This window comes from Cannabis sativa, chromosome 5, assembly GCF_029168945.1.
Source record: "Cannabis sativa cultivar Pink pepper isolate KNU-18-1 chromosome 5, ASM2916894v1, whole genome shotgun sequence".
Taxonomy (NCBI): Eukaryota; Viridiplantae; Streptophyta; class Magnoliopsida; order Rosales; family Cannabaceae; genus Cannabis; species Cannabis sativa.
Window position 1 is genome coordinate 74857315 of NC_083605.1, and position 21848 is coordinate 74879162.

A 21848-nucleotide genomic window follows, 5' to 3' on the forward strand; every position below is an offset into this window, starting at 1 on the left:
AAAATACGTTTATAAAATTTTAAAATTACAAAAATTGACAATACTTAACAAAAAGTAAGAAAATAACAAGAAGTCAATCTAGTAATAATTTATGAATCAAATATAAATAAATTATAAAATAGTTAAAAAACAAACTCACGAGTCACAGATTTAAATTGCCATTTAAATTATTTCATGTATTTTATATTTTTTTTTTTGAGATAAAAAATGAAGTTAATCATGTATTTTTAAAACATAAACAAAATAGAATGTAAAAATAATTTTTTTATTATTATTATTTTTTATTTTTTTAAAAAAATATGTTCTACTTGAGTAAGTCTTTCCTAAATATAAGGTAAATAAAAGAATTTGTCAGGGCATCGAGAGAGATGATTGGCTGTCTTGGCCTAACATTGTCGGTGCTGCTGTGATCCAATCTCCAATCTCCAATCTCCAATCTCCAATCTTCACTTAATAAAGCTTCTTCCTTTATCATTTTTATTTTCATTCTTTTCCCATAAATTATTATTATTGAATTGAATTTCCTCTTATTTTTATTTATTAAATTTTGGGTTTTTATCATTTTTTTTTTTTGGTTTTTTTGGACGTTTATGGCTGAAACTGACCCACCCTAGTTCACAGACACTAAGAAAAGGGCTTGTAATCAGCTAAAGTTTAGATTTTGATTTAATTTCGGGAGTTTGAGCGAAGAAGATGAAGTTGAACTGGAAGCTATGGCTTCCACAGAAGCACAGGCAATTGCTTGTTAAGTTTGCTGTGGCTGTTCTCTTAATGGGTCTTGCTTTACGTCTTCTTCTCGTTCGTTCTACCGACATTTCTCCTGAACTTGAAACCCCTTTACCTGAAACCCCTCGTCTTCCTCAGAAAATTGTTGCTGTTGAAGAACCACCTCCTTTTGTTGAAGTTGAAGCTCAAGAAAATGAGGAACAGGTTTCTCAAACAGGTGAATTTCTAGTTAGATAGGAATGAGATCTAGTTACAGTTAATGATGGGATTATGGAGATTTTAATGGGTTCTGTGTTGAGATCTAATGATGAAAATTATAATGGGGTTTGGTTATGATTAACCTTTTCTTAATCAAAATTATGAATATTTTAATGGATAATCCAATCCTACTTTGAAAGTGGTCCTATACGATATAATTTGCTAGGCATTGAATTTAGGCTCTGAGATCTAATTTCCATTAATGGGGTTTGTTGATTGTCTTGCTTTATAGATTGTCAGAATGAAATTATGAGGCTTTTAATGGTGGTTTTGTGATTAAGATAATACCAACAAACTGTTGAATTTGATTTATATATGTTCTGATTTTATTCCATAATCATTTTGTTTGAGTAGACCTTCCTGAAATAGATGGAGGAAAGTGTGATCTTTTCAATGGGGAATGGATTCCAAACCCATCTGGTCCTATTTACACAAATAAGACTTGCTCTTTTATTGAATCCCATCAGAATTGCATTAGAAATGGTAGACCTGATTCAGAGTATTTGTTCTGGAGGTGGAAACCTCGGCGTTGTGAGTTACCCAAGTTTGATGCTGAAAGATTTCTTGAGATGATGAGGAACAAAGCATGGGCATTGATAGGTGATTCGATTTCTCGGAACCATGTGCAGTCATTGCTCTGCATGCTATCAACGGTATGTGTTTGAATTAAGCTTGTCATTTTGATATTTTCTTTGTTAAGCTTTCTCTTGTATCATTCTTTACAATATGAGTTCAACATGTAGTTTTCCATTGTAATTTTCGGGTGTTATGAGTTCATCAATATTTCCCTCATTGATGTTTCTAAGCTCAACAACATCAACATTGTTTTCGACTTTATGTGATTTGTATTCAAACTTGCCCAGGAATATGTTGTGTACTACTATGCTTCTGTTGATCCATGTTAGAGTACTTGTTGATTCAATTGTTCTGCCATGTGGTTTGCTCGCTCAAGGTTTGAGCTTCGAGTCTCTCTTAGGGTACTTGCTATAGTTTCCTAGCTCCCAAATAGTTATGAAGATGGGAGTTGCTGTAACAAATAACATGTTCGGGGAGGGATTCGTCTTTCTGTCATGACATTTGATGAGTTGTTTTCTTAAGATCTCTCTATTCTTTCTGGTCTTTCGCTTAATAGTCAGTATCTGTGTTTTTATGAAGTCTATCATACATTTACGAGGCAAAAATTTGGGAGCCACTATTAGTCAATTGTTTAGTTACTGTTCCTTTACGAGTTTCGATTGTTAAATTACAAGCTTTATAAATGTTAACAATGGTAACTTAGCTTGCTGCACTGTTTTTCGGTTTAAACTTTCTCTGATTCATAGTACGTTTGTATTGGTTGGAATTTGTTTGATTCTGTCTTATTGAATCCTGCAATGTATTTTCAGATGTTCAAATTAAAATGTTGTTTGTTATCTTTGGATGTTATGCTATCTTTTTCAATTCTAGCCCTTCTCAAACACATTATTTATAAGTGTCTTAATTTTGTCCATCAGGTGGAAAAACCAGTTGAAGTCTTTCATGACAAAGAATACAAGTCCAGACGATGGAACTTTCCGACATACAATTTGACTATCTCTGTAATTTGGTCTCCTTTTCTCGTTAAAGCTACTATATATGAAGACTACAACGGCGTTTCAACATCTGAAGTTAAGCTGCATGTTGACAAACTCGATAAGAAGTGGACAAGTCTTTACGAGAGCTTAGACTACATGATCATTTCAACCGGGAAATGGTTTCTCAAATCTTCAATCTACTACGAAAACAACGAAGTTGTTGGATGCCATTACTGTCAAAATAAATTCGAGGAGGTGGGGTTTGATTATGCTTACCGAAAAGCACTGAGAGAAGCTATGAACTTTGTAGCAGCATCTAATCACAAAGGCATGATCCTATTCAGAACTTCTACACCAGATCATTTCGAGAATGGGGAGTGGTCAAGTGGCGGGACTTGCAAGAGAAAACTCCCGGCTAAAGCAGGTGACTTTCGACTCAAGGATCTACACAGGATTCTGCGTAAAATTGAGCTAGAAGAATTTAGGGACGCCACAGCTAATGCTACCACTAATGGGGTCAAGATGAAACTCCTCGATGTTAACCCGCTTTCACTGTTGAGACCAGATGGGCATCCGGGGCCTTACAGAGAATATCATCCATTCGAACGCCATAAAGATGGGAATGTACAAAATGATTGCCTGCATTGGTGCTTACCGGGGGCGATTGATTCATGGAATGATTTGATAATGGAAATGGTGGTAAATAGTTAAGAAATTGGCCAGTTTGAAATGTGATAATGATATGGTATTCTTGTAAAAAGGGTTGCTCTTGCCAAGTTTTGACATTGGAAAATTCATACTTTTATGGTGAGAAGTGCAACTGTACTAGGTATCAAAATTGGCCTGTCCTTGACTTCATTTCATTATGTTATGATGGTATAGAGAATAGAAAGGTTATGAATGAAGGTCAAAAAGAGTAACATTATGAAAAATTGAAACCTCAACCATATTTATTTGTTGTAGATTTTGATTCTCATACTTTGATGAAAATGATTGTCCACCTGTATTTTCTTAGTTATTTTGAATTAGGTCATGTTACTTGTCACCTACCTAATTCAAAAGATATTTAGTCTGTGTGTTGTTTATATTTTTTTTTCTTTGCTAATTATAATTTTTACTCCCTGAACTTTAATATTTACTAAATCATATTTTTTGAACTTTTAAGGTCGTTAAAAATTTCTCTTAAACTATTGAGATTGTTGGATTTAAAGATTTTTTTTCAATTTTAATAAAAAAAATTTAACATAGATGAAAGTTCAGGAGGTTTGATTTGGTACATTTTAAAATTTGAATGACATGATTTAGTAGATATCAAAGTTTAGAAAGCATGGTTTAGTAAAATTGAATGAAACTGGATAAATGTCCTTAAATCTAATAATCTTAATAGTTTAAGAAAAAAATTTAACGATTAAAAAAGTTAATGGAGCATGATTTGGTGTAAGTTGAAGTTTAGAAAATAAAATTCTAATTAATTTTTTTTAATATATATAGAGTAATTTGAATCATAAAAAAACAACGTTGATGTAGAGAAATCTCTCCAGCCAATAAATTAATTGTCTAGCCAAAATATATATAAAGTAAAAATATGAATCACTATAAAACAAGCGACTTATATATATGATCAAGTTACTCAGAAATTTTAAACAAAGTAACTTGAAACCATTTTAAAATGTATCCAGTCTAAATGAACAAAAGCAAATTTACAAAATAAATACATTAGATAGAAAGTTGATTAGCACACTAAATAAATAAAATATTACATTTTTATATTAGAGAAAATAATAAACTATTTTCAAAGTGGTTTTTTTAGTAATTATATAAGAAACAGATTTATTTATTTTTTAAAAAAAAAGTGAGATAATTTACATCTTTAATTGTAATTATATAATTATATAATTTTTGATTTAGTAATTTAGTAATTATATAATTTACATCTTTATCTCAAAAAAAAAAAAAAATTGTAAGTTTTGATTTTTGATTTTTTTTTTTGCCTTGATTCTCTCCCTAAGATTTTACAACATGTATTCTTAAAATTATTTTTAAATGCACATTTTTCTTACTTGAGCAATAAAATTTTTTGGTTATCCCAATGTGTATAGCATGGCCACCCCAAAAATATAACATACAATTTTATTTTTTATTTCATAGAGAAAAGATCATCAAAATTTCTTTTTATTTTATACATCATGTCTCATGTCTAAACTCTAAGAATAAAAGTGATTAATTAAATAAATGAAACAAAAATAACATACTATAAGTCAAATTTGGCACTTTATTTTACAATGGGGAATTAAATTTGGCTATTATTTATTAATATTATGTTTTAACAAAAAACTTACAAAATGCACATTGAATTTGAAATAACATTTTATCATATTGATATCCTATGGTAAAAATGAATTGAGTCATTTTTGCACTTAAATTTCTACCAACGGTCAAATTAACACAAATGAATCAGTACTGGAATTCAAACCATTCTTCATTCCCCCAAAATTTTATATTTTTGAATTTGAAAAATCTAGCCGTTATAACCTATTCTCTCCTCTCTATATAAAACCCCTCTTCTCTTTCATTGACCTAACCAAATCACCGTAAAAAATCCACTCAACAGAGACCAAGATCTCACCTTTCTTCCTTCTACCATGGCCGGAGCTACAGTCGCCGCAGCCGAGACGAAACCCAAGAAGCAGAACCGCAGAGCTCTCAAAGAGAAGAACCCAACTACCGATGAGGCCAACATTTTGGCCGGGAAATTGTCTGAGCCATCTCCATCGCCGTCGCCGGCGATGTTGAAGAGCGATCCGGCGAAGGAGAACCACGAGAGCCTCTCTCAGAAGAAAATGACTTCGCCTAAGAAAGGGAAAGCCGCGTCGAAGAAACAAGCGGCGACGAAACAAACGTCGTCGTTTGAGAAAGATTTGCAGGAAATGCAAGATAAGCTTCAGCAATTGAGGATCGAGAAGGAGAAAACCGAGGAGCTTTTGAAGGAGAAAGATGAGATGTTGAAGGTTAGGGAGGAAGAGCTCGAGAATCGAGGTAAAGAACAGGAGAAGCTTCAGATGGAGCTGAAGAAATTGCAGAAGGCTAAGGAGTTTAAACCCACCATGGTTAGGGTTTTGCTTGAAAATTTTAATTCAGGTTAATTTCAGGGGTTTTAATGATTGATTGAATTTCTTATATTGTTTTATGATTTTGTAGACATTTCCAATTTTTCAATCCATGAAAGATAATGAATTAGACAAGAAAGAGAAGAAGAAGAAGGTTTGCCCTGAAAAGAAAAGGCCATCTCCACCTTATATCCTATGGTGTAAAGATCAGTGGAATGAGGTAATATACAGATCAAATGAGAAAAGGGGTTTTTGAAATTTTGAATCTTTTTTGTAAAATCTATCTGGGTTTTTGAAATGCAGATTAAGAAGGAGAATCCTGAAGCTCAATTCTCAGATATTGGTAATATTTTGGGGGCGAAATGGAAAACAGTCACTGCTGAAGAGAAGAAGCCTTATGAGGAGAAATACCAAGCTGAGAAAGAAGCTTACTTGCTTGTCGTTGCGAAAGAGAAGCGAGAGACTGAAGCAATGAAGCTCTTTGAAGATGAACACAAACAAAAGACAGCTATGGAGTTGCTTGATCAGTACCTTCAGTTTAAACAAGAAGCCGAAAAGGCTGAAAAGGAAAACAAGAAGACTAAGTAAGAAAATCCCTTATCTCTCTTTCTTTGTATGTAATGTATATACTGTTGTTTAACTCAGTAGAAATTTTACAGGAAAGAAAAGGATCCATTGAAACCGAAGCAGCCAATGTCGGCATATTTCATCTTTTTGAACGAGAGAAGAGCTTCTCTGCGTGAAGACAACAAGAGTGTCTTGGAGGTAGCTAAGATCACAGGTGAAGAGTGGAAGAACATGACAGAGGAAATGAAAGCTCCTTATGAACAGGTTCCTGCCTTGATTTATCCTTTTTTGCTGTCAAATGATTATATGGTGTCACTAACATTATGTTTACTGACCAGTTTTTCATGATATGAAAATTGCAGATAGCTAAGAAGAATAAGGAGAAGTACAAGCAAGAAATGGAGGTTTACAATCAGAGGAAGGAAGAGGAAGCTGAGAATTTGAGGAAGGAAGATGAAGAAAACATGAAAGTTCAGAAGCAAGAAGCCTTGCAGTTGCTCAAGAAAAAAGAGAAAACGGATAACATCATCAAGGTGGTTCCTTTAATCAAAACCTTTATATCCCATTATCACTAAAGTATGGTTTGTTTTAGTTTTTTTACTTAATTGATTAAATTAATCTACAGAAAACAAAAGAGGTTCTCCAACAGAAGAAGAAGGAGAAGAAGGATGTTGACCCCAACAAGCCCAAAAAGCCTGCTTCATCATACATTTTGTTCAGGTGAATAATTAGTAATAATAAACTGAAAATATCCTCAGTAATTGAAGAAGGGTACAAGAGAAAATAGCTTAATTATGTGGTATGTTGATGAAAAATGCAGCAAAGAAGCAAGAAAGAACTTGTTGGAGGAGAAACCAGGGCTCAATGGTGCCTCAGTTAATGCAGCTATTTCAGTCAAATGGAAGGTAAATATACACTGCTGTTTAGTATGAATTTACTTTTGTCCTAACAATTGAGCCTAAATATTGTACGTTATTGTGAATTTATAGGAACTGAATGAGAAAGATAGAGAAGTGTGGAATGAGAAAGCTGCAGAAGCCATGGAAGCTTACAAGAAGGAATTAGAAGCTTACAACAAGACTCTTGCTGATACTGCTACTACATCCACCCCAAGTGAATCAGTGAATTCATGTTCAAGTTCTTGTTGAACATTTGCTGAAGTTGACTCTAGTTCCCTAGTTCTTGTTGAACATTTGCTGAAGTTGACTCTAGTTCCCTAGTTTTTTTTTTTTTTTTTTTATTTTCTTTTAAGGTGTTTCTTTAGCATAACTACTAAATGTGCAAAGAAAGCTTTCATGTTATGTTGTCAATAGAACTGAACATTTATCTTCTCTTGAGTTTCTTCAAGTATTTTGTTCAAGTATTCATTCAATATCCTCTCTTGAGAGTTCCAAGTATTTCTTTTTTTTTTTTTTTTTTTTTTTTTTGAGAAAAAGCGTTTTTATATATATAAAGAAGATATTAGACCTCTCGGTCATTACATAAAATGTTCTCCGGGACAGAGTTAACCGGAATAGATCCGTACATGTTGTTGGTAAAAGCCCAAAAAGCCACATTATGGGCCATAAAATTACAGGATCTACTAATGTTCGAAAAATTACAACAAATAAAAGAAGGAGAAGACTTAGTGCAAAAGGAGGCATAGTTCTCTAGAGCCCAATGGGAAGCCTTCCCATTAAGGGCATCGATCACTAGCCTCGAGTCACTCTCCACTATAATATACTTTTGCTGAAGATCCAATGCAACAGACACCGCCAAGCAGCAGGCCGCAGCTTCTCCACAAAGAGCATCAGAGTAGTCCAGCCGGGATGTGTAAATACTCATCACCCTTCCCAGATGGTTCCTACCAACCGCAGCTATACACATACTCTCTAAACCCACTCGAACATCACAGTTAAATTTGATCCACTCCAGAGGTGGTGGATTCCAGCTGTCCCTCCTCACCGGCGAAGGAGAAGGCAAAAGAGTAGTGTGTAGCTCTGCAAAAGAAGAACAAATAATGTCAATACATTTTAAAACATGAGGGGGGCTATTGTTGTGAACCGCTTCATTTCGCATTCTCCAGATATTGTCAACAACAATGGATGCATAGAGAAAGACATCCTCAACCCTAACACCATTATTATTAAGACTCCAGATAAATTTCACCCAATCCCACACACGAATACCGTTGTCAGTGACTGGAAAAATTCCCCAAGGTGAAGAGCGCCACAAGTGCATCGCCACATCACATGTTAGAAACAGGTGTTCCACAGTTTCCTCTCCCCTTCCACAAAAAGGACAATTAGTATCTTCAATCGGAAATCTCTTACAGATGATTGCTCTAACCGGCAGGGCATTGGAAAGGATGCACCACCAAAGAACCTTTTGGCGCTCCATAATGTTACTATTCCAAAGTTTATTCCAAAGAGCAGGCGCAACATCACAGTGGGGCGCTCTCTCCAAAGCTTGGGAAAGATAAGCCGATTTGCAAGAGAAACGCCCATTACTTTCCAATGTCCACACCCAGCTATCCTTGCCACTGCCTTGGGGAATTCCATCCTTGAGGATAGCCGAAATGGTCTCCCGGTCAAAGAGGCTATGAAGTTTCCCCATATCCCACCCACCCGTGGGAGTTATGAGCTCAGCAACACACTGGTCATCCTTTACCACACCTTCCTTTGGTTTCGGTACGAAACCTTTTAAGTGGGGGATCCAAGGATCCCACCAGATTCTAGTGTCCCTCCCATTGGCCACCCTTTTACAAGCCCCTTTCCGAAGGATTGAGCTTGCTTTAACTACATTTTTCCAAAACCAGGAGTCCGAGCCTTTATAATTGCAGTTGAGAAACTCTTTCCCTCTAAGGTACTTAGACTCCAGAATCTTTGAGCATAACGACTGTTTGCCCGTTAAAAGGTTCCAACCCCACTTAGCCAAAAAAGCTAGGTTCATTTCCTTTGTTTTTCGAAACCCCAGGCCTCCCAATGATTTGGGAAGGCAAAGCTTATCCCAGGCTCTAAGGTGCAGGCCATGGTTTCCTTTCTCGAAACCCCACCAGAAATCACGAGTTAGACCATCAATCCGATTCACAAGGCGATTAGACAATTTGGTAGTCTGCATAGCATAAATAGGCATAGACAAGCCTACCGACTTAATAAGAGTAGCCCGGCCAGCTTTTGATAAAGTTTTGGCCTTCCAGCCTTGCAACTTGGACGTGAGGTTGTCAAGAATGAAGTGGAAGTCAGCATCTTTCTGTCTGGATCGGAACAGGGGTAACCCCAGGTACTTGGTAACCCCTTCAGGGGAGGCTATACCCAGAGCTTCTTTGATTGCTCTCCTCATACCATCTGGGGTATTCTTGCTGAAAAATATAGAAGTCTTAGCTTTATTGATCTGCTGCCCTGACCACTCACAAAACTTTTCCAGACAGCTCCAAAAGCCCTTAGCCTCAATTAAGTTGGCACGACCAACCAAAATTAGGTCATCAGCAAAGAAAACATGGGATATCACCGGGCCCCCTCTACTTAATTTAATACCATGAATAGAACCTTTTCGTATCTCTTCCTCCAAAAGTCTGGATAGTACTTCCGCGGCACAGATGAAAAGGTAGGGAGATAACGGGTCTCCCTGACGCAGGCCACAAGAAGGAATAATTCTACCAACAGGACCACCGTTAAGGCATATATTGAGAGAGGAGGTGGAAACACACTGGGAAACCCACCTGCAGAATTGAGGGGGAAATCCGAAATTCCCAAGAACATGATCGATGAACCTCCAACTCAAATTTATCATAAGCTTTAACAAGGTCAATCTTGATCGCAAAGAATCCCTCCTTCCCTTTCTTCCTGTTGAAGGAATGAATAATTTCTTGCACCACTACATTGTTATCTTGGATGTTCCTTCCAGGGACAAACGCAGCTTGGGTAGGGCAGATAAGAGAAGGAAGAATAGGCTTTAATCTATTTGCAATGATCTTCGAAATAACCTTATACATCACATTGCAGAGAGAGATTGGTCTGAAATGGTTCGGCTTTTTCGGGTTCTGCATTTTTGGGATGAGAACAACATTCGTCGAATTTACCCCCTTATGCATTCTTCCATTTACAAAGAAATCTTCAACTGCGTCACAAAAATCATCTCCCACAGACTCCCAGTAGTGCTTGAAGAACAGAACAGACATTCCATCAGGGCCAGGGGCCTTATGGTTATTCATGGCAAACAGGGTTCTTCTGATCTCATCACGGGACGGGCAGCTAACAACTTCAGCTTGATTTTGAGGAGAAATCTTCTCATTAAATAAATGATCACTATCCATCTGTCGATTATTCTCAGAGCCAGAGAAAATGCTTTTGAAAAAATCTAGGAATTCCTGGCCTATCAGCACTCGCTCATTAATCCATTCATTATTTTTATTCAAAATGCATTCAATGGCATTCCTTCTACCTCTTATAGCAGCAGAAAGGAAGAAAAATTTGGAGCATTTATCCCCGTCCTTGAGCCACGAAATTCTGGCCCTTTGTTTCCAATAAATCGCTTTTTTGGCTCGGGCTTCATTCAAGCTTCGTCTAATTTCAATCTCCGAGTTCCAGTCTCTGGAGCCAGCCGGCAGTTGTTGCATTTGGTCCAGTTTAATTTCCAGCTCCTGAATGATACTGTCAATCTTACCGAATTGGGTTCTCTTCCATTGCAGAAGCGCTACCCTAGTCGCACCAATCTTCTTAAAAACGCGAGCAGGGGCCCACGGATGGGCCACCGAATCCCAGGCACTGGCTACAACAAGTTTGCTTCTACTATCCCGCGTCCAACTTTCCTCAAATTTGAAACATCTGGAAAACTTAGGACCAATCCCCCCCGTGTCCAAGCACAAAGGTCTATGGTCAGAAGTACTCGTCTGAACGGAGCAGAGAACAGATCTTGGGAGCAGTTGCATCCAAGCTCCATTCACTATGCCTTTATCCAGGGCAGATTTCACATGATTATTTCCAGACCGGTGATTATCCCAAGTCATCATATCTCCTTGAATATGCATATTTATTAGGCCACGAGTCTCCACAAGGTGAGAGATGAAAGGGATGAAAGGGTCCCGGCCCCTTGAACCTTCCCGCTCAGAGGAGCTCAGGACAAAATTAGTGTCACCAAATATCAGCCAAGGGCCGCCAAATCTATCTCCAAGAGCCATAATCTCTGACCAGAATTGTTTTTTAGCATGGTTATACGGCGGACCATACACACACGAGAGGAGCCACGGGTGGGAAGGGGGGTCCGAATAGACAAGCCCCGAAATATGGTTACGAGAGCAAGAAATACACTCAAAACTAAACCCAGATTTCCAAGCTAATATAATACCTCCCGCAGTGCCAACGGGCGGCACAAAAATATTAAAGTAAAAGTGAGAAGCTTTTAGTATACGTACCAGATGATTAGGATCCACTTTGAGCTCAGTCAAAAAAACAAAATCAGGAGAGCGCGATCTGAGCAGGGACTTCAGTTCACGAACTGTAGAGGTCTGCCCCAACCCTCTACAGTTCCATGCTACACCTCTCATGGCGCCTGTGGAGGAGATATGACGTTCTCCTCCACAGGGTTGATCGAGTGCACAGAAAGACTGGATCCAGATTCTTCAATTACAAACGAGCCAATCAGATGACTCCTTTTAACACCATTGTTACAGCTCGAAGAGCTCGACCCCTCAGAAGGTTCTTCAGAACGATCATCAAAATCCACCTTAGACTCGCAGTCCTTTTCCTTTGGGTCCCAAGGAAAGTCCCTAACAACATCCGGATGACGTCTAACAATTTTGTTAGGGCGGGTGCAGAGAGAAGCGGAGCCTTCAAATTTCCTCTTCTTGAACGGGGTAGTACGTTCATTAGTTTCCGACGTAGGCTTCACTCCAATGTCACCACCTATTTTTTTAATTTCATACAAGTCCAAATTACCAAAGTGCTTAAGGTCATAGAGTAGCTCTTCTTGGGCTCTAAAAAAATGAGATAAAGCCCTTTCCTCTTCACCTTGAGGCTCGGCCTCACTAGCATCATTCACGTGGGCCATATTTTTCCCCACCATATCACAATCAATTCCACACGGCCCACCAAAAGCCTCCCCCTTCTCTTTGCCCTTTGGATCAACAAACACTTTCGGCCTCTCTAAAGATTTGGACCCATTAGCCCAATTTTTATCTATTAAATTATCACAAACCGGCCCACCACTCACAAACATCCCACCTTTTAACCCAACAGCCTCATTACACAAGGAGCTTACACAACCCGGCCCCACCGAATTTTCAAGCCTAGCCTTAACAACATTCGGCCCACCCCCTTTTAAATTATTAGAAAAGCCCATAACCAAACCCGGCCCATTACCCACAAATCCCACATCTCCACCATTTCCTTCCCACTCCTTCGTCCCAGCCCCACCAACAGAACCCAACAAACCCCCAAGCCCACCAGAAGAGACCAAGCCCAAGCCCAAATTAAAACAAACCAAATTAAATTTGTATTTTGACTTAACCTTTCCCTCAAAAAGAAAACAAAAAATAATAAGAAAAACTATTCTTCCTCTTTGAGAAAATTGATGACTGGTTTCAAGTGATATTATTCTTCTCTTGAGTTGAGGAACTTCTAAGTTATTTTAATGGGTTCTTGTTGAACATATTTGTTGACTACACAAGTTGACTGACTCTTTCTTTGAACATTTTTTCTTTTACGTGCAAAGTTGTAACATGGGATAACTTCAGAAAACACGACTTATTTTAATAAGTCGGTGACCTCCCAAATACAATTCGAGTGTACTTCTTTCTCATTTCGAGAAAAGAAAAAGGTGCAAGAGGAAAAGAAAATAACAGAGGGATCCGAATCAGACCTAAATGGAAATAACATGAAAAATCTTTTTCAAAACCTAACATTAAGGGCGTTAAGATGACAAGAGGAATGGAAAAAAACTCGTAATTAGTGTGGAGGGGAAGATCTGTTCAAGAAAGAGTCGTCTCATTCCCTTATTTCGTTCTTTCTAATTCATTCACTTCAAGGCTAGTTTTTTCATTCCCTTATTTGGTTCTTTCTAATTCATTCACTTCAAGGCTAGTTTTGAACGCCAAGTAACATCATCTTCAACTATGGTCACTTTAATTTCTTTTTTTAAATTCAATATTTCTCAAAAAATACAGACTGAAATTATGTGCAAAGAATGTTCAAATGAAAATGTTCAAATATGAATGTTATTTATTATCTTCTCCTAGTGCTAAAAAGCATCACTCAAAACTAATTTGAGGAACTTAAATATTAATAATTTTTTTAAGGAGCAACACTAAATAGAAGACTTTACTAATTTGACCAAGTATGGCCAAGTACATATTTTGACCACTTTAATTACAAGTTTAACAAACTTACCCAATCAAGTTTTGATTTTGATTTTAACCCCTTAACTTATTCTATTTAAGAAAATCGATAAACTGGTTCAAGTGAAATTCATTCCCATCACCAACACCAAAAAGTCCTTTCATTTCATTAGCCTTAATTCTCATCAACTCGCCCGAGTCATCCACCATAGCCAATCTCACCGACTCAGCAACCGAGTCTCTCGAAAACGACCCATCAAACTCATCCCTAGGAATCTCAACCCCAACTCCCTTCTCACTCAAAACCCTAGCATTAATCCCTTGATCATTCACCATAGGGAAAAGCACCAAAACTCGCCCATGTCCGAGTCCCTCCACAACCGAGTTCCAACCACAGTGAGTCAAGAACCCACCTACCGAGTCATGACTCAGTATCCTCACTTGCGGAGCCCACCCAACATAAACCCTTCCCCGACCCTTAACCCGATCCAAAAACCCACCCGGTAACATATCCAGCGAGTTTCTGATCACCCACAAAAAAGGTAACTCGGATAGTTCAAGACCGAAAGCCAACTCAGTGAGTTGCTCCCGAGTTAGAGTTGCTTCAGTCCCAAGTGCCACGTAAGCAACTGACTTCTCTTTCTGTTCATCTAAAAAATCCTTGATCCCTAACCAGTCCACGTCATCATCATCTTCTTCAACCACCGGCGGTAAAAACCCGACCGGAATTACAGGTCTCCGGTAAAGTTTTCCCAGCAAATCAAACCATTCCGGTTCGAATTCCGGTCGGCTTTTAACGGCGATTACTTCGCTCTCATCGAGTGCGATACCAAATCGCACCGAATCGTTCGTAATACTCATATCAATCTCTCTATCTATGTTCGTAGCGATCTCGTGGTACCGATAAGCCAATCGAGATTCAAACGGAATCCACTTCGGAACCACCGTGTAATCCTCCGCACTCGATCTTCCATCCAGACCGTTGATCAGATCCAACGGCGGACCGAGGAAGGAAAGCCACGCGGCGTTAAAGAGCGCGAAGTAAGCGCGTGAGATACCGAGCTCGGCGGCGCGTGAATGAATCCAGTGCGAAGCGTAGTCGTAGATGATCCAATCTGGTTTGGAGGATTGTAGGAAGTCGGCTAGAGCCGGCTCGAGCGAGTCGAAGGCTTGTTTGAGGAGAGATTGGGCGGCGAAGGGTACTTCGGCGGCTGACTCGGCGTTGAGGGGTAGATTTGGTATTTTACGTGGGAAAGTGAGGGTAACGAGGTTGAGGTGTGAGGAAAGGTGTGGGGGTATTTTGGGAATTTTGGTTAGGTTTCTTGGTGTGGAGACGAACCAAACTTTGTGACCCTTTTGGGCTAAAGACTTGGAGAGGTGGAAGAAGGGGATTAGGTGGCCCATGGCTAACCATGGGAATACAACCACCTGAAGATTTTCTTTAACCTTTTCTTTTTCTTCCATGAAAATTGCAGCAATGGAAAATGAAAAATGGAGAAATTAATATGAGAAAAAAAAGTAGTTAGTTAATTAATTAATTAATTAATTATGAATGGTTTTGATGATATAAAATATTGTGGCGGCTTTGTTGACCAAAAATATTCTTTTGTGCATGCATAATATATGCTACAATCCAAAAGAAACATTTTGTTGCAATTTATTATCATCACTAAAACATTTTAGTGGGTGCATAGTATCTCATATCGGGTATCTAAAAAAAATAGAAATTTTTACATGAAATTTTGATTAATTTTTACAAAAATACTATTATAAGGAAATTTTTCAAAAATACAATATTTTTATAAAACAATAGTAGAACACAAAACAGAACAACTAAAAATAACAGTGAAACAACAGTAAAAACTTAACACAATACACAATATAAAATTTACACAGTATTTTTGAAAAAAATTCCACCCAACAATATAAAAGTAAAAAAGTTGAAATTTTCAGTATATGGTGTAATTATCCCACAAAAAATTAGTCTAATTTTTATTATTATTATTATGTATGCCTTAGTTATTTAAGATATTATATAAAATTTTAAGAAATTTAAAAAAATTTAATGCATAAAATAAAAGGTTCAAACAATTTGTTGTACAAGTGACTTTTTTATTTCAAATACGCGTGAATAAATATTTTTAACATTGATTTCTATATTTTTTAAAATTTTATACGAGTGTGAAATAAATTTTAAAAATTAAATTAATTTTTTTTAACATCAAAATAAATAAAAAATACAACAATACATCCCTTTTAGATAATTACCTATAAGTTTAATTATATAAGATATTGAGTAATATCTTAACATCATCGACTTTATTTAACATGTTCTTGGGACATTGAAGTTTAAATATGTAAGAATTCTCCCTAGTTTTGAACAACAAGCTATATATAGTTGATGAGAATGCTTCCATTGTCATTCTTTGTTATTATTATATTTAATAAGGATATGGAAAATAAAGTTTTGTCCTATACTTATAATGTTGTATTATTGTATTACTAATTAATAATTAAATTTAATTTAATATGATACATGTATCTTTATTAACTTAAAAAATTATACATATCTTAATTTAATAAATAATATTAAGAAAATATAATTATTTGTAAAATACAACCTAATATGTTGTGTTAAGGTGTCCAATAAAGTAATAATCATCTCTAATATACAGTGAAGGTGTAGTGATTATAGTTGTCTATAAAAAAGTAAGCTAAAAAAATTAAATATATATTTTTTTAATTTAATAATTATACTACAAAATATTAAAGTACAAAATTAAATAAATTATTTAAAGTAAACCTAAATATTTTTACATGACAATTAATCACATTGCAGCACATGGTGCATAGTGCCTCAAAGGCAAAAGTTTTAGCTCTTGCCCATGCTTTGTTTTTGTGTTAATTAATTTGTAACTAACAATTTTTTTCTTTGGAAACTTTGTTTTGCTGTCCTAAATAACTTAATAAATTTTCTCATAATATTTTGCTAATTGGACTTCTTTGAGTTGTTTTCTTATTAGGATGATATGATAGAAGCACACACCACGAGTTTTGAAGTTCTATAAAGTTTGTTGTTCTTTATTCATTAAAAAAAACAATAAAAGAGACATACATCATCCTTCCTTGGGTCATGGCAAATAATTATATATTGAAAGTGTTATGTAAATAGTAAATGACGTGATGATGTGGTGTACTACACGGCATCGTTTTCATGCAATTATTTGTTTTATCTTTCGACTAAAATTACCCTAATAACCTTCTTCCCTCCAAATATCATGCAATTCTTTACTTACACGAGCTTGTTTAAAACATCGTATTCGGTCGTATTTTATTGTATTATATATTATATTTTTATATAATACTATGTTAAAATCTTAATCTATGCTAAAATATTATATATTTAAGTGTCTATAAAAGTTAATACCACATATAATTTTACATAAAAAATACTGTATAAGATACAATTTAATATAATGCTATACAATACAGTGTACCAAACGAACCCTAACACTATTATTGTACCTTAAATCATTAATTATTTTTTTCACAAAAAATTAAATAAATTGTTATAATGATGTTGTCAAGTGTTTGTTTAAAATCTTGCTAGTTTTCAATAATAAGCTATAATAATACTTACTCAATATTATCTAACCAAAATTAGGACATTAAAATGTAATTGGTTGGATTGAGGTTTCTTCAATACCAAATAATATTGTTTATAATGATTATAAGGCCTAATTTGTTTACATCTATATGATTACTTCTTTTTAAGAAAAAAAAAATCAAAATTAGGACGATGTAGATATTATTACATTTGAGTGTTGTTATAAAGTTGAAACCTTCATATTTTTCGATTTAGTCCTTTGGATGTATATTTTAGTATTTATATAACCACTGTAAAATTGGATTTTCTCGATTATTTTAAACAATTAGTAACAATTAAGGAAAGTATTCTTATCGGTTTCTAAAATTAATGCATATTTAATCGTCAAGAAAATTAAATAGAATACGCGACAGTGGAAAACTGTTAGAATTTTTTTTTTCCCGACTATGCAAAACTGTTGAAGATACTAAGCAATATAGCCGATTGTTTAAAATAGTCACTTATATTATAGATAGTTGTTTAAAATTATCACCTATAGGTAATTGTTTTAAACAGTCATCACCACCATCGCAAAAACCACTACCCACTATCACTGCAAGCACACCACTACAATACCAATCAAAATCAAATCATCTTATATACAGATCTAGATCACAAAAGAAATACAAAAATAATTTTAGAGTCAGACCAAAATCAAACAAAATACCAAAATAAGAAAATCAATAAACAAAAACATAGAAATGATGAACAAATATGAACTCGTGGTACTCGTGGAGGAGAGGGACGAAGTCATGGTGGTGCTCGTGGTGGCTCATGGTCGCCCGAGTATCTCCATACGAGAGAAAGAGATAGTGACAAGTGACGGTGGTGGCAGAGGAGAGGGGTGGTCGTCGCGGATGAAAGAGAGTGGAGGAGAAGGACGAAGCGACAGAGAGCGGAAGAGAGGGATGGTGGTGGCTTGTGGTCGGAGAGAGAGAGAGAGAGAGAGAGAGAGAGAGAGAGAGAGAGAGAGAGAGAGAGAGAGAGAGAGAGAGAGAGAGAGAGAGAGAGAGAGAGAGAGAGAGAGAGAGAGATTTGGAATGAAATGAGATATGGAATGAACGTTATTGGATTTTTATATTTAAAATGGTATCCCCGACAGTTTAAAACCATCGAGTTTCGAAATAGAGAGAGAGTTTGCATAGTTGGGATTTTGAAATTGAAATTTTGGGTTTTATATAATAACGGGTATCCCTAACAATTTTAAAATGTCGACTATTTACTCCCGACAGTTTAAAATCGTCGAGGATACCTATTATACTTGTTTTTAAAATTTAAAATTGTGACTATTTTAAATAGTCGAGAACTCTAAATGACTGTTTAAAACTATTAGGAATACTTCATTTTTCAATTTTAAAATCGTGACTATTTTAGACAGTCAGAAACTCTAAACGATTATTTAAAACTATCGGGAATATACTTCACTATTGTCTACAATTTTAAACAGTCACGTAACTTTATTAGCGATTGTCCTCGAAAAAATTTAATTTGAGAACCGTCGGGAATAAGTGTTTTTATAGTAGTATCTTCCTATATGTTGTAATTTATATAAATTTTGATATTTATATTGTAACAACCTACTAGTTAAGCCACGTGTTAGAGTTCTTTTTTAATTAATGTACTAATATTTACTAATCAAAAAATTTTGATAGAAAAAAAAATACATTTAATATTTTATAATAATTTAATCTTTGCCAAATACAAATAATTTTATAAAATATTTACAACTCGAAATTTTGAAATCTAGTTACAAAATATTAATAATATAATATAGACAAAAGTTGTTATCCAACAACATAATTAAAATACTGTTAGCGGTGTCCCGAAGATCGTAACCCTCCAGATTTAGAGGACTGGATATGTATAATTTTCATCAAGCTCGTCATTCACTAATTTATTATGTTTAATTATGCGACCATAATATATATATATATATATTTATTTATAAAGTTTTGTTTTTAATATTTACTCTCACTAAACAAAATTTATAATTTGATGTCACACACGAATGTCTATGACATTAAGGGTATGTTTGGAAGTAATTGTATAATTATTAAGTATGGTAATTACTAGAGTAGTAATTACACATTGTAGTAATTACACTATATTTTAAAATACAAAGTGTGTTTGGATATGAAGTAGTAATTACATATGAATTCCTAATATCTAGTTTGGCAAAATAGTTAGTAATTACATGGGAAAATAATATTTTTTAGTAGCTAATGTTTAATATGGAAAGTTTTTAGTAATTACACAGTGTAATTACATTCAATTCTCATGGGGGCCATGAGAATTAGAAAGTGTAATTGGAAGCCCTCAATTACTTCCAATTACATAGTTACAGTGTAATTACATGGTCAGACAAACATATCAAATTGTGTAATTACATCCAATTACACACAAATCCAATTACAATGTGATTTTCCAAACGCACCATAAATTAAATTAAAAAGTATATGTAAAGGGATAATGTATAACATCCAACAGTACTATTTAATATATATATAGATAAATACGATACAATTAAATACAAATATGTACAATCTAATATACTGTATAATTGTAGTAATTAGTTATAAATGATAATTAAATTTAACAATATTTTATCATATCAATAGGAATCACCTAGCTCCTTTTGAAAGAACCAAAAAAAGAAGAAGAATAATATAACTATAAAGCCACTTTTGACAAGATCTAGGGCTGCCTTATTTAATTATTTAGATGCATAGCCATCCTATACTAGTTGTCTAATTCTAAGAACCATGGCATATTAGGGTTAGATCATTAAATATTAAGTTATATAGCTTTGGGTATAATTTAATATTAAGTTTTATATATTTAATTAATAATTATTATAAAAAATTGCTAATTATTCATAAAACGTTTCTCCATAATGATGATTTGTGCTTAGAAAAAAAATATCATACTCACATGTCATCTAATAATTAGTTAATAGTTTTTAATATTATTTATTAAATTGAAATATGTGAGAATTAATATTAAATTTACTAATAATATATTATTTGATACTTTTAAGGTGAATTATAAATAAATTTAATGATTTGGACACACTTTCTGCACACAATAATGTGTGGAACATAAATTATATTACACTACCCAGCCATAACTCTATGATAGAGCTTTAGTAATTTAGTAAATGCTAATTTGATGTGATTAAATCTATTAAAAAAAATATCTTAACTATACGATTAAAAGTAATATGATACCTATGAATTATAGCGAAGAAAATTAAGGTTCTTGTTCCTAAATTTATAGTTACTAGAACTGGAAGTTGTCTTTTCTTTCTTCGGCCAGGACCGATGGCCTTCCCTTACGACTTGGTAGGGGTTGTGTTTAGTTATTGCGATTTGAATTTTGCTACTCCAATCAGTTTTACATCTACGACATGATTTTGAATGTTTTAGTTTTGTTTTTGTGGCATGGTTATGAGTGTTTTAGTCTTGTCTGTGTGACATTGTTTTGTTTCACTATTGGTTCTTTTTTATTCTTCAATGACTCGTCATCAAATCGTTATTAGTGGCTGAAAATAATAAATTATTTGCAATTTAAGGGATTGTTAGTAGTACAGTTACATATCTTGCACGATAGTTGAGTGCTCAAGCTACGATGTTGAATGAACCTGCTGTAGCAGTTTTTACTGTTGTGTCTTTTGAACAGTGGATGAAACTGAATATATGTGTTCTTATAGTTAACTGTGATGTGACAATCTTTTTCATGTAATTTTACTTTAGTTTTTTGGTCAAACAATTTAGGAATTAGACTGTTGATTATAGGAATCAATTTTTAATTATAATACCGATCGTGTCTCTAACGAGAGAGATATCCCAATTATATTACAACCTATTATTTTAATTGATTGTTAAAAAATAAAATTACACAATGAAAAAAAAAAAAAGTAATATGGTCCCCTACTTAAAAATATAAGTGCATGTTTGGCAGCATGATTAAAAAACTGTTTTTTGTTTTTAAAAACAGAAAATTGTTTTTTGAAAACAATTTGGCATGTTTGGCCTTGTTTTTTTAAAACATTTTTCAGAAAACAAAGTTACAAAAAACAATAATTTTGAAAACAACAAAATGTTGTTTTCTGTTTTAAAAACCAATTTACTTTTAGTCAATATTGTTTTTAAAAAACACTAACCAAACATGACTTGTTTTTAAAAACTTCAAAAATTATTTTTTGTTCTCATTTCTAAAAACAATTTTTTGAAAACAAAAAACAAAAAACAATACCAAACAATGCCCTAAGTAACTAAAAGTCTACAATACACCCCCTGAAATAAATGCACCAATGCACTCTAATATGTTTCGGTATCTAAAAAATATTTAGTCCAATTTTTTTTATGGTCGTATACGTTATAGTTATCTAAAACATTTGTCAAAAATAGGGTTCAAAAAGTCAGTTTAAACATTAATTTATATATTGTAAATTATTTTGAATTTCTTAAAATTTTACAAAATATCTTAAAAAAACGTCTATAAAAAATTTAGATTAATTTTTTTTTTTATGGATTTAAAAGAATTAGGAATTGCATTAGTACTCTAATTTTAATAATGTGTATTGTAAAAACACCCTATTTAATATGGTGTAATTAATGTATCCATTAAGTAGGGCTGAGCATCGGTCGGTTTGGTCGTTTTTTCCTATATAAAAATCT

General features: G+C 34.4%; 3 protein-coding genes across 3 annotated transcripts; 2 read left to right on the plus strand and 1 right to left on the minus strand.

Moving 5' to 3' along the window:
* Window positions 1–330: 330 nt before the first annotated feature.
* LOC115716360 (protein trichome birefringence-like 24) lies at window positions 331–3609 on the plus strand. The gene is made up of 3 exons (XM_030645139.2): window positions 331–943; window positions 1339–1637; window positions 2478–3609. The coding sequence occupies exons 1-3, from the start codon at window positions 694–696 to the stop codon at window positions 3246–3248; spliced, it is 1320 nt and encodes a 439-aa protein (XP_030500999.2). The 5' UTR covers window positions 331–693; the 3' UTR covers window positions 3249–3609.
* A 1486-nt stretch (window positions 3610–5095) lies between these two features.
* On the plus strand, window positions 5096–7608 carry LOC115716885 (high mobility group B protein 13). The gene is made up of 8 exons (XM_061116102.1): window positions 5096–5644; window positions 5736–5864; window positions 5948–6228; window positions 6304–6475; window positions 6574–6744; window positions 6837–6931; window positions 7032–7116; window positions 7201–7608. Exons 1-8 carry the CDS (start codon window positions 5180–5182, stop codon window positions 7357–7359), a joined length of 1557 nt encoding a protein of 518 aa, XP_060972085.1. The 5' UTR covers window positions 5096–5179; the 3' UTR covers window positions 7360–7608.
* A 5754-nt stretch (window positions 7609–13362) lies between these two features.
* On the minus strand, window positions 13363–15204 carry LOC115717130 (UDP-glycosyltransferase 91C1). Its single transcript, XM_030646078.2, has one exon. It carries the CDS (start codon window positions 14985–14987, stop codon window positions 13617–13619), a length of 1371 nt encoding a protein of 456 aa, XP_030501938.2. The 5' UTR covers window positions 14988–15204; the 3' UTR covers window positions 13363–13616.
* Window positions 15205–21848: the final 6644 nt, after the last annotated feature.

Bases quoted from the DNA above. Each gene is read 5' to 3' on its own strand.
- LOC115716360 (XM_030645139.2), top strand. From the start codon at position 694: ATGAAGTTGAACTGGAAGCTATGGCTTCCACAGAAGCACAGGCAATTG. The intron at 944-1,338 runs GTGAATTTCTAG...TTGTTTGAGTAG, and splicing joins GGAACAGGTTTCTCAAACAG to ACCTTCCTGAAATAGATGGA. The intron at 1,638-2,477 runs GTATGTGTTTGA...TTTGTCCATCAG, and splicing joins TGCTCTGCATGCTATCAACG to GTGGAAAAACCAGTTGAAGT.
- LOC115716885 (XM_061116102.1), top strand. From the start codon at position 5,180: ATGGCCGGAGCTACAGTCGCCGCAGCCGAGACGAAACCCAAGAAGCAG. The intron at 6,476-6,573 runs GTTCCTGCCTTG...TGAAAATTGCAG, and splicing joins TGAAAGCTCCTTATGAACAG to ATAGCTAAGAAGAATAAGGA. The intron at 7,117-7,200 runs GTAAATATACAC...GTGAATTTATAG, and splicing joins CTATTTCAGTCAAATGGAAG to GAACTGAATGAGAAAGATAG.
- LOC115717130 (XM_030646078.2), bottom strand. From the start codon at position 14,987: ATGGAAGAAAAAGAAAAGGTTAAAGAAAATCTTCAGGTGGTTGTATTC.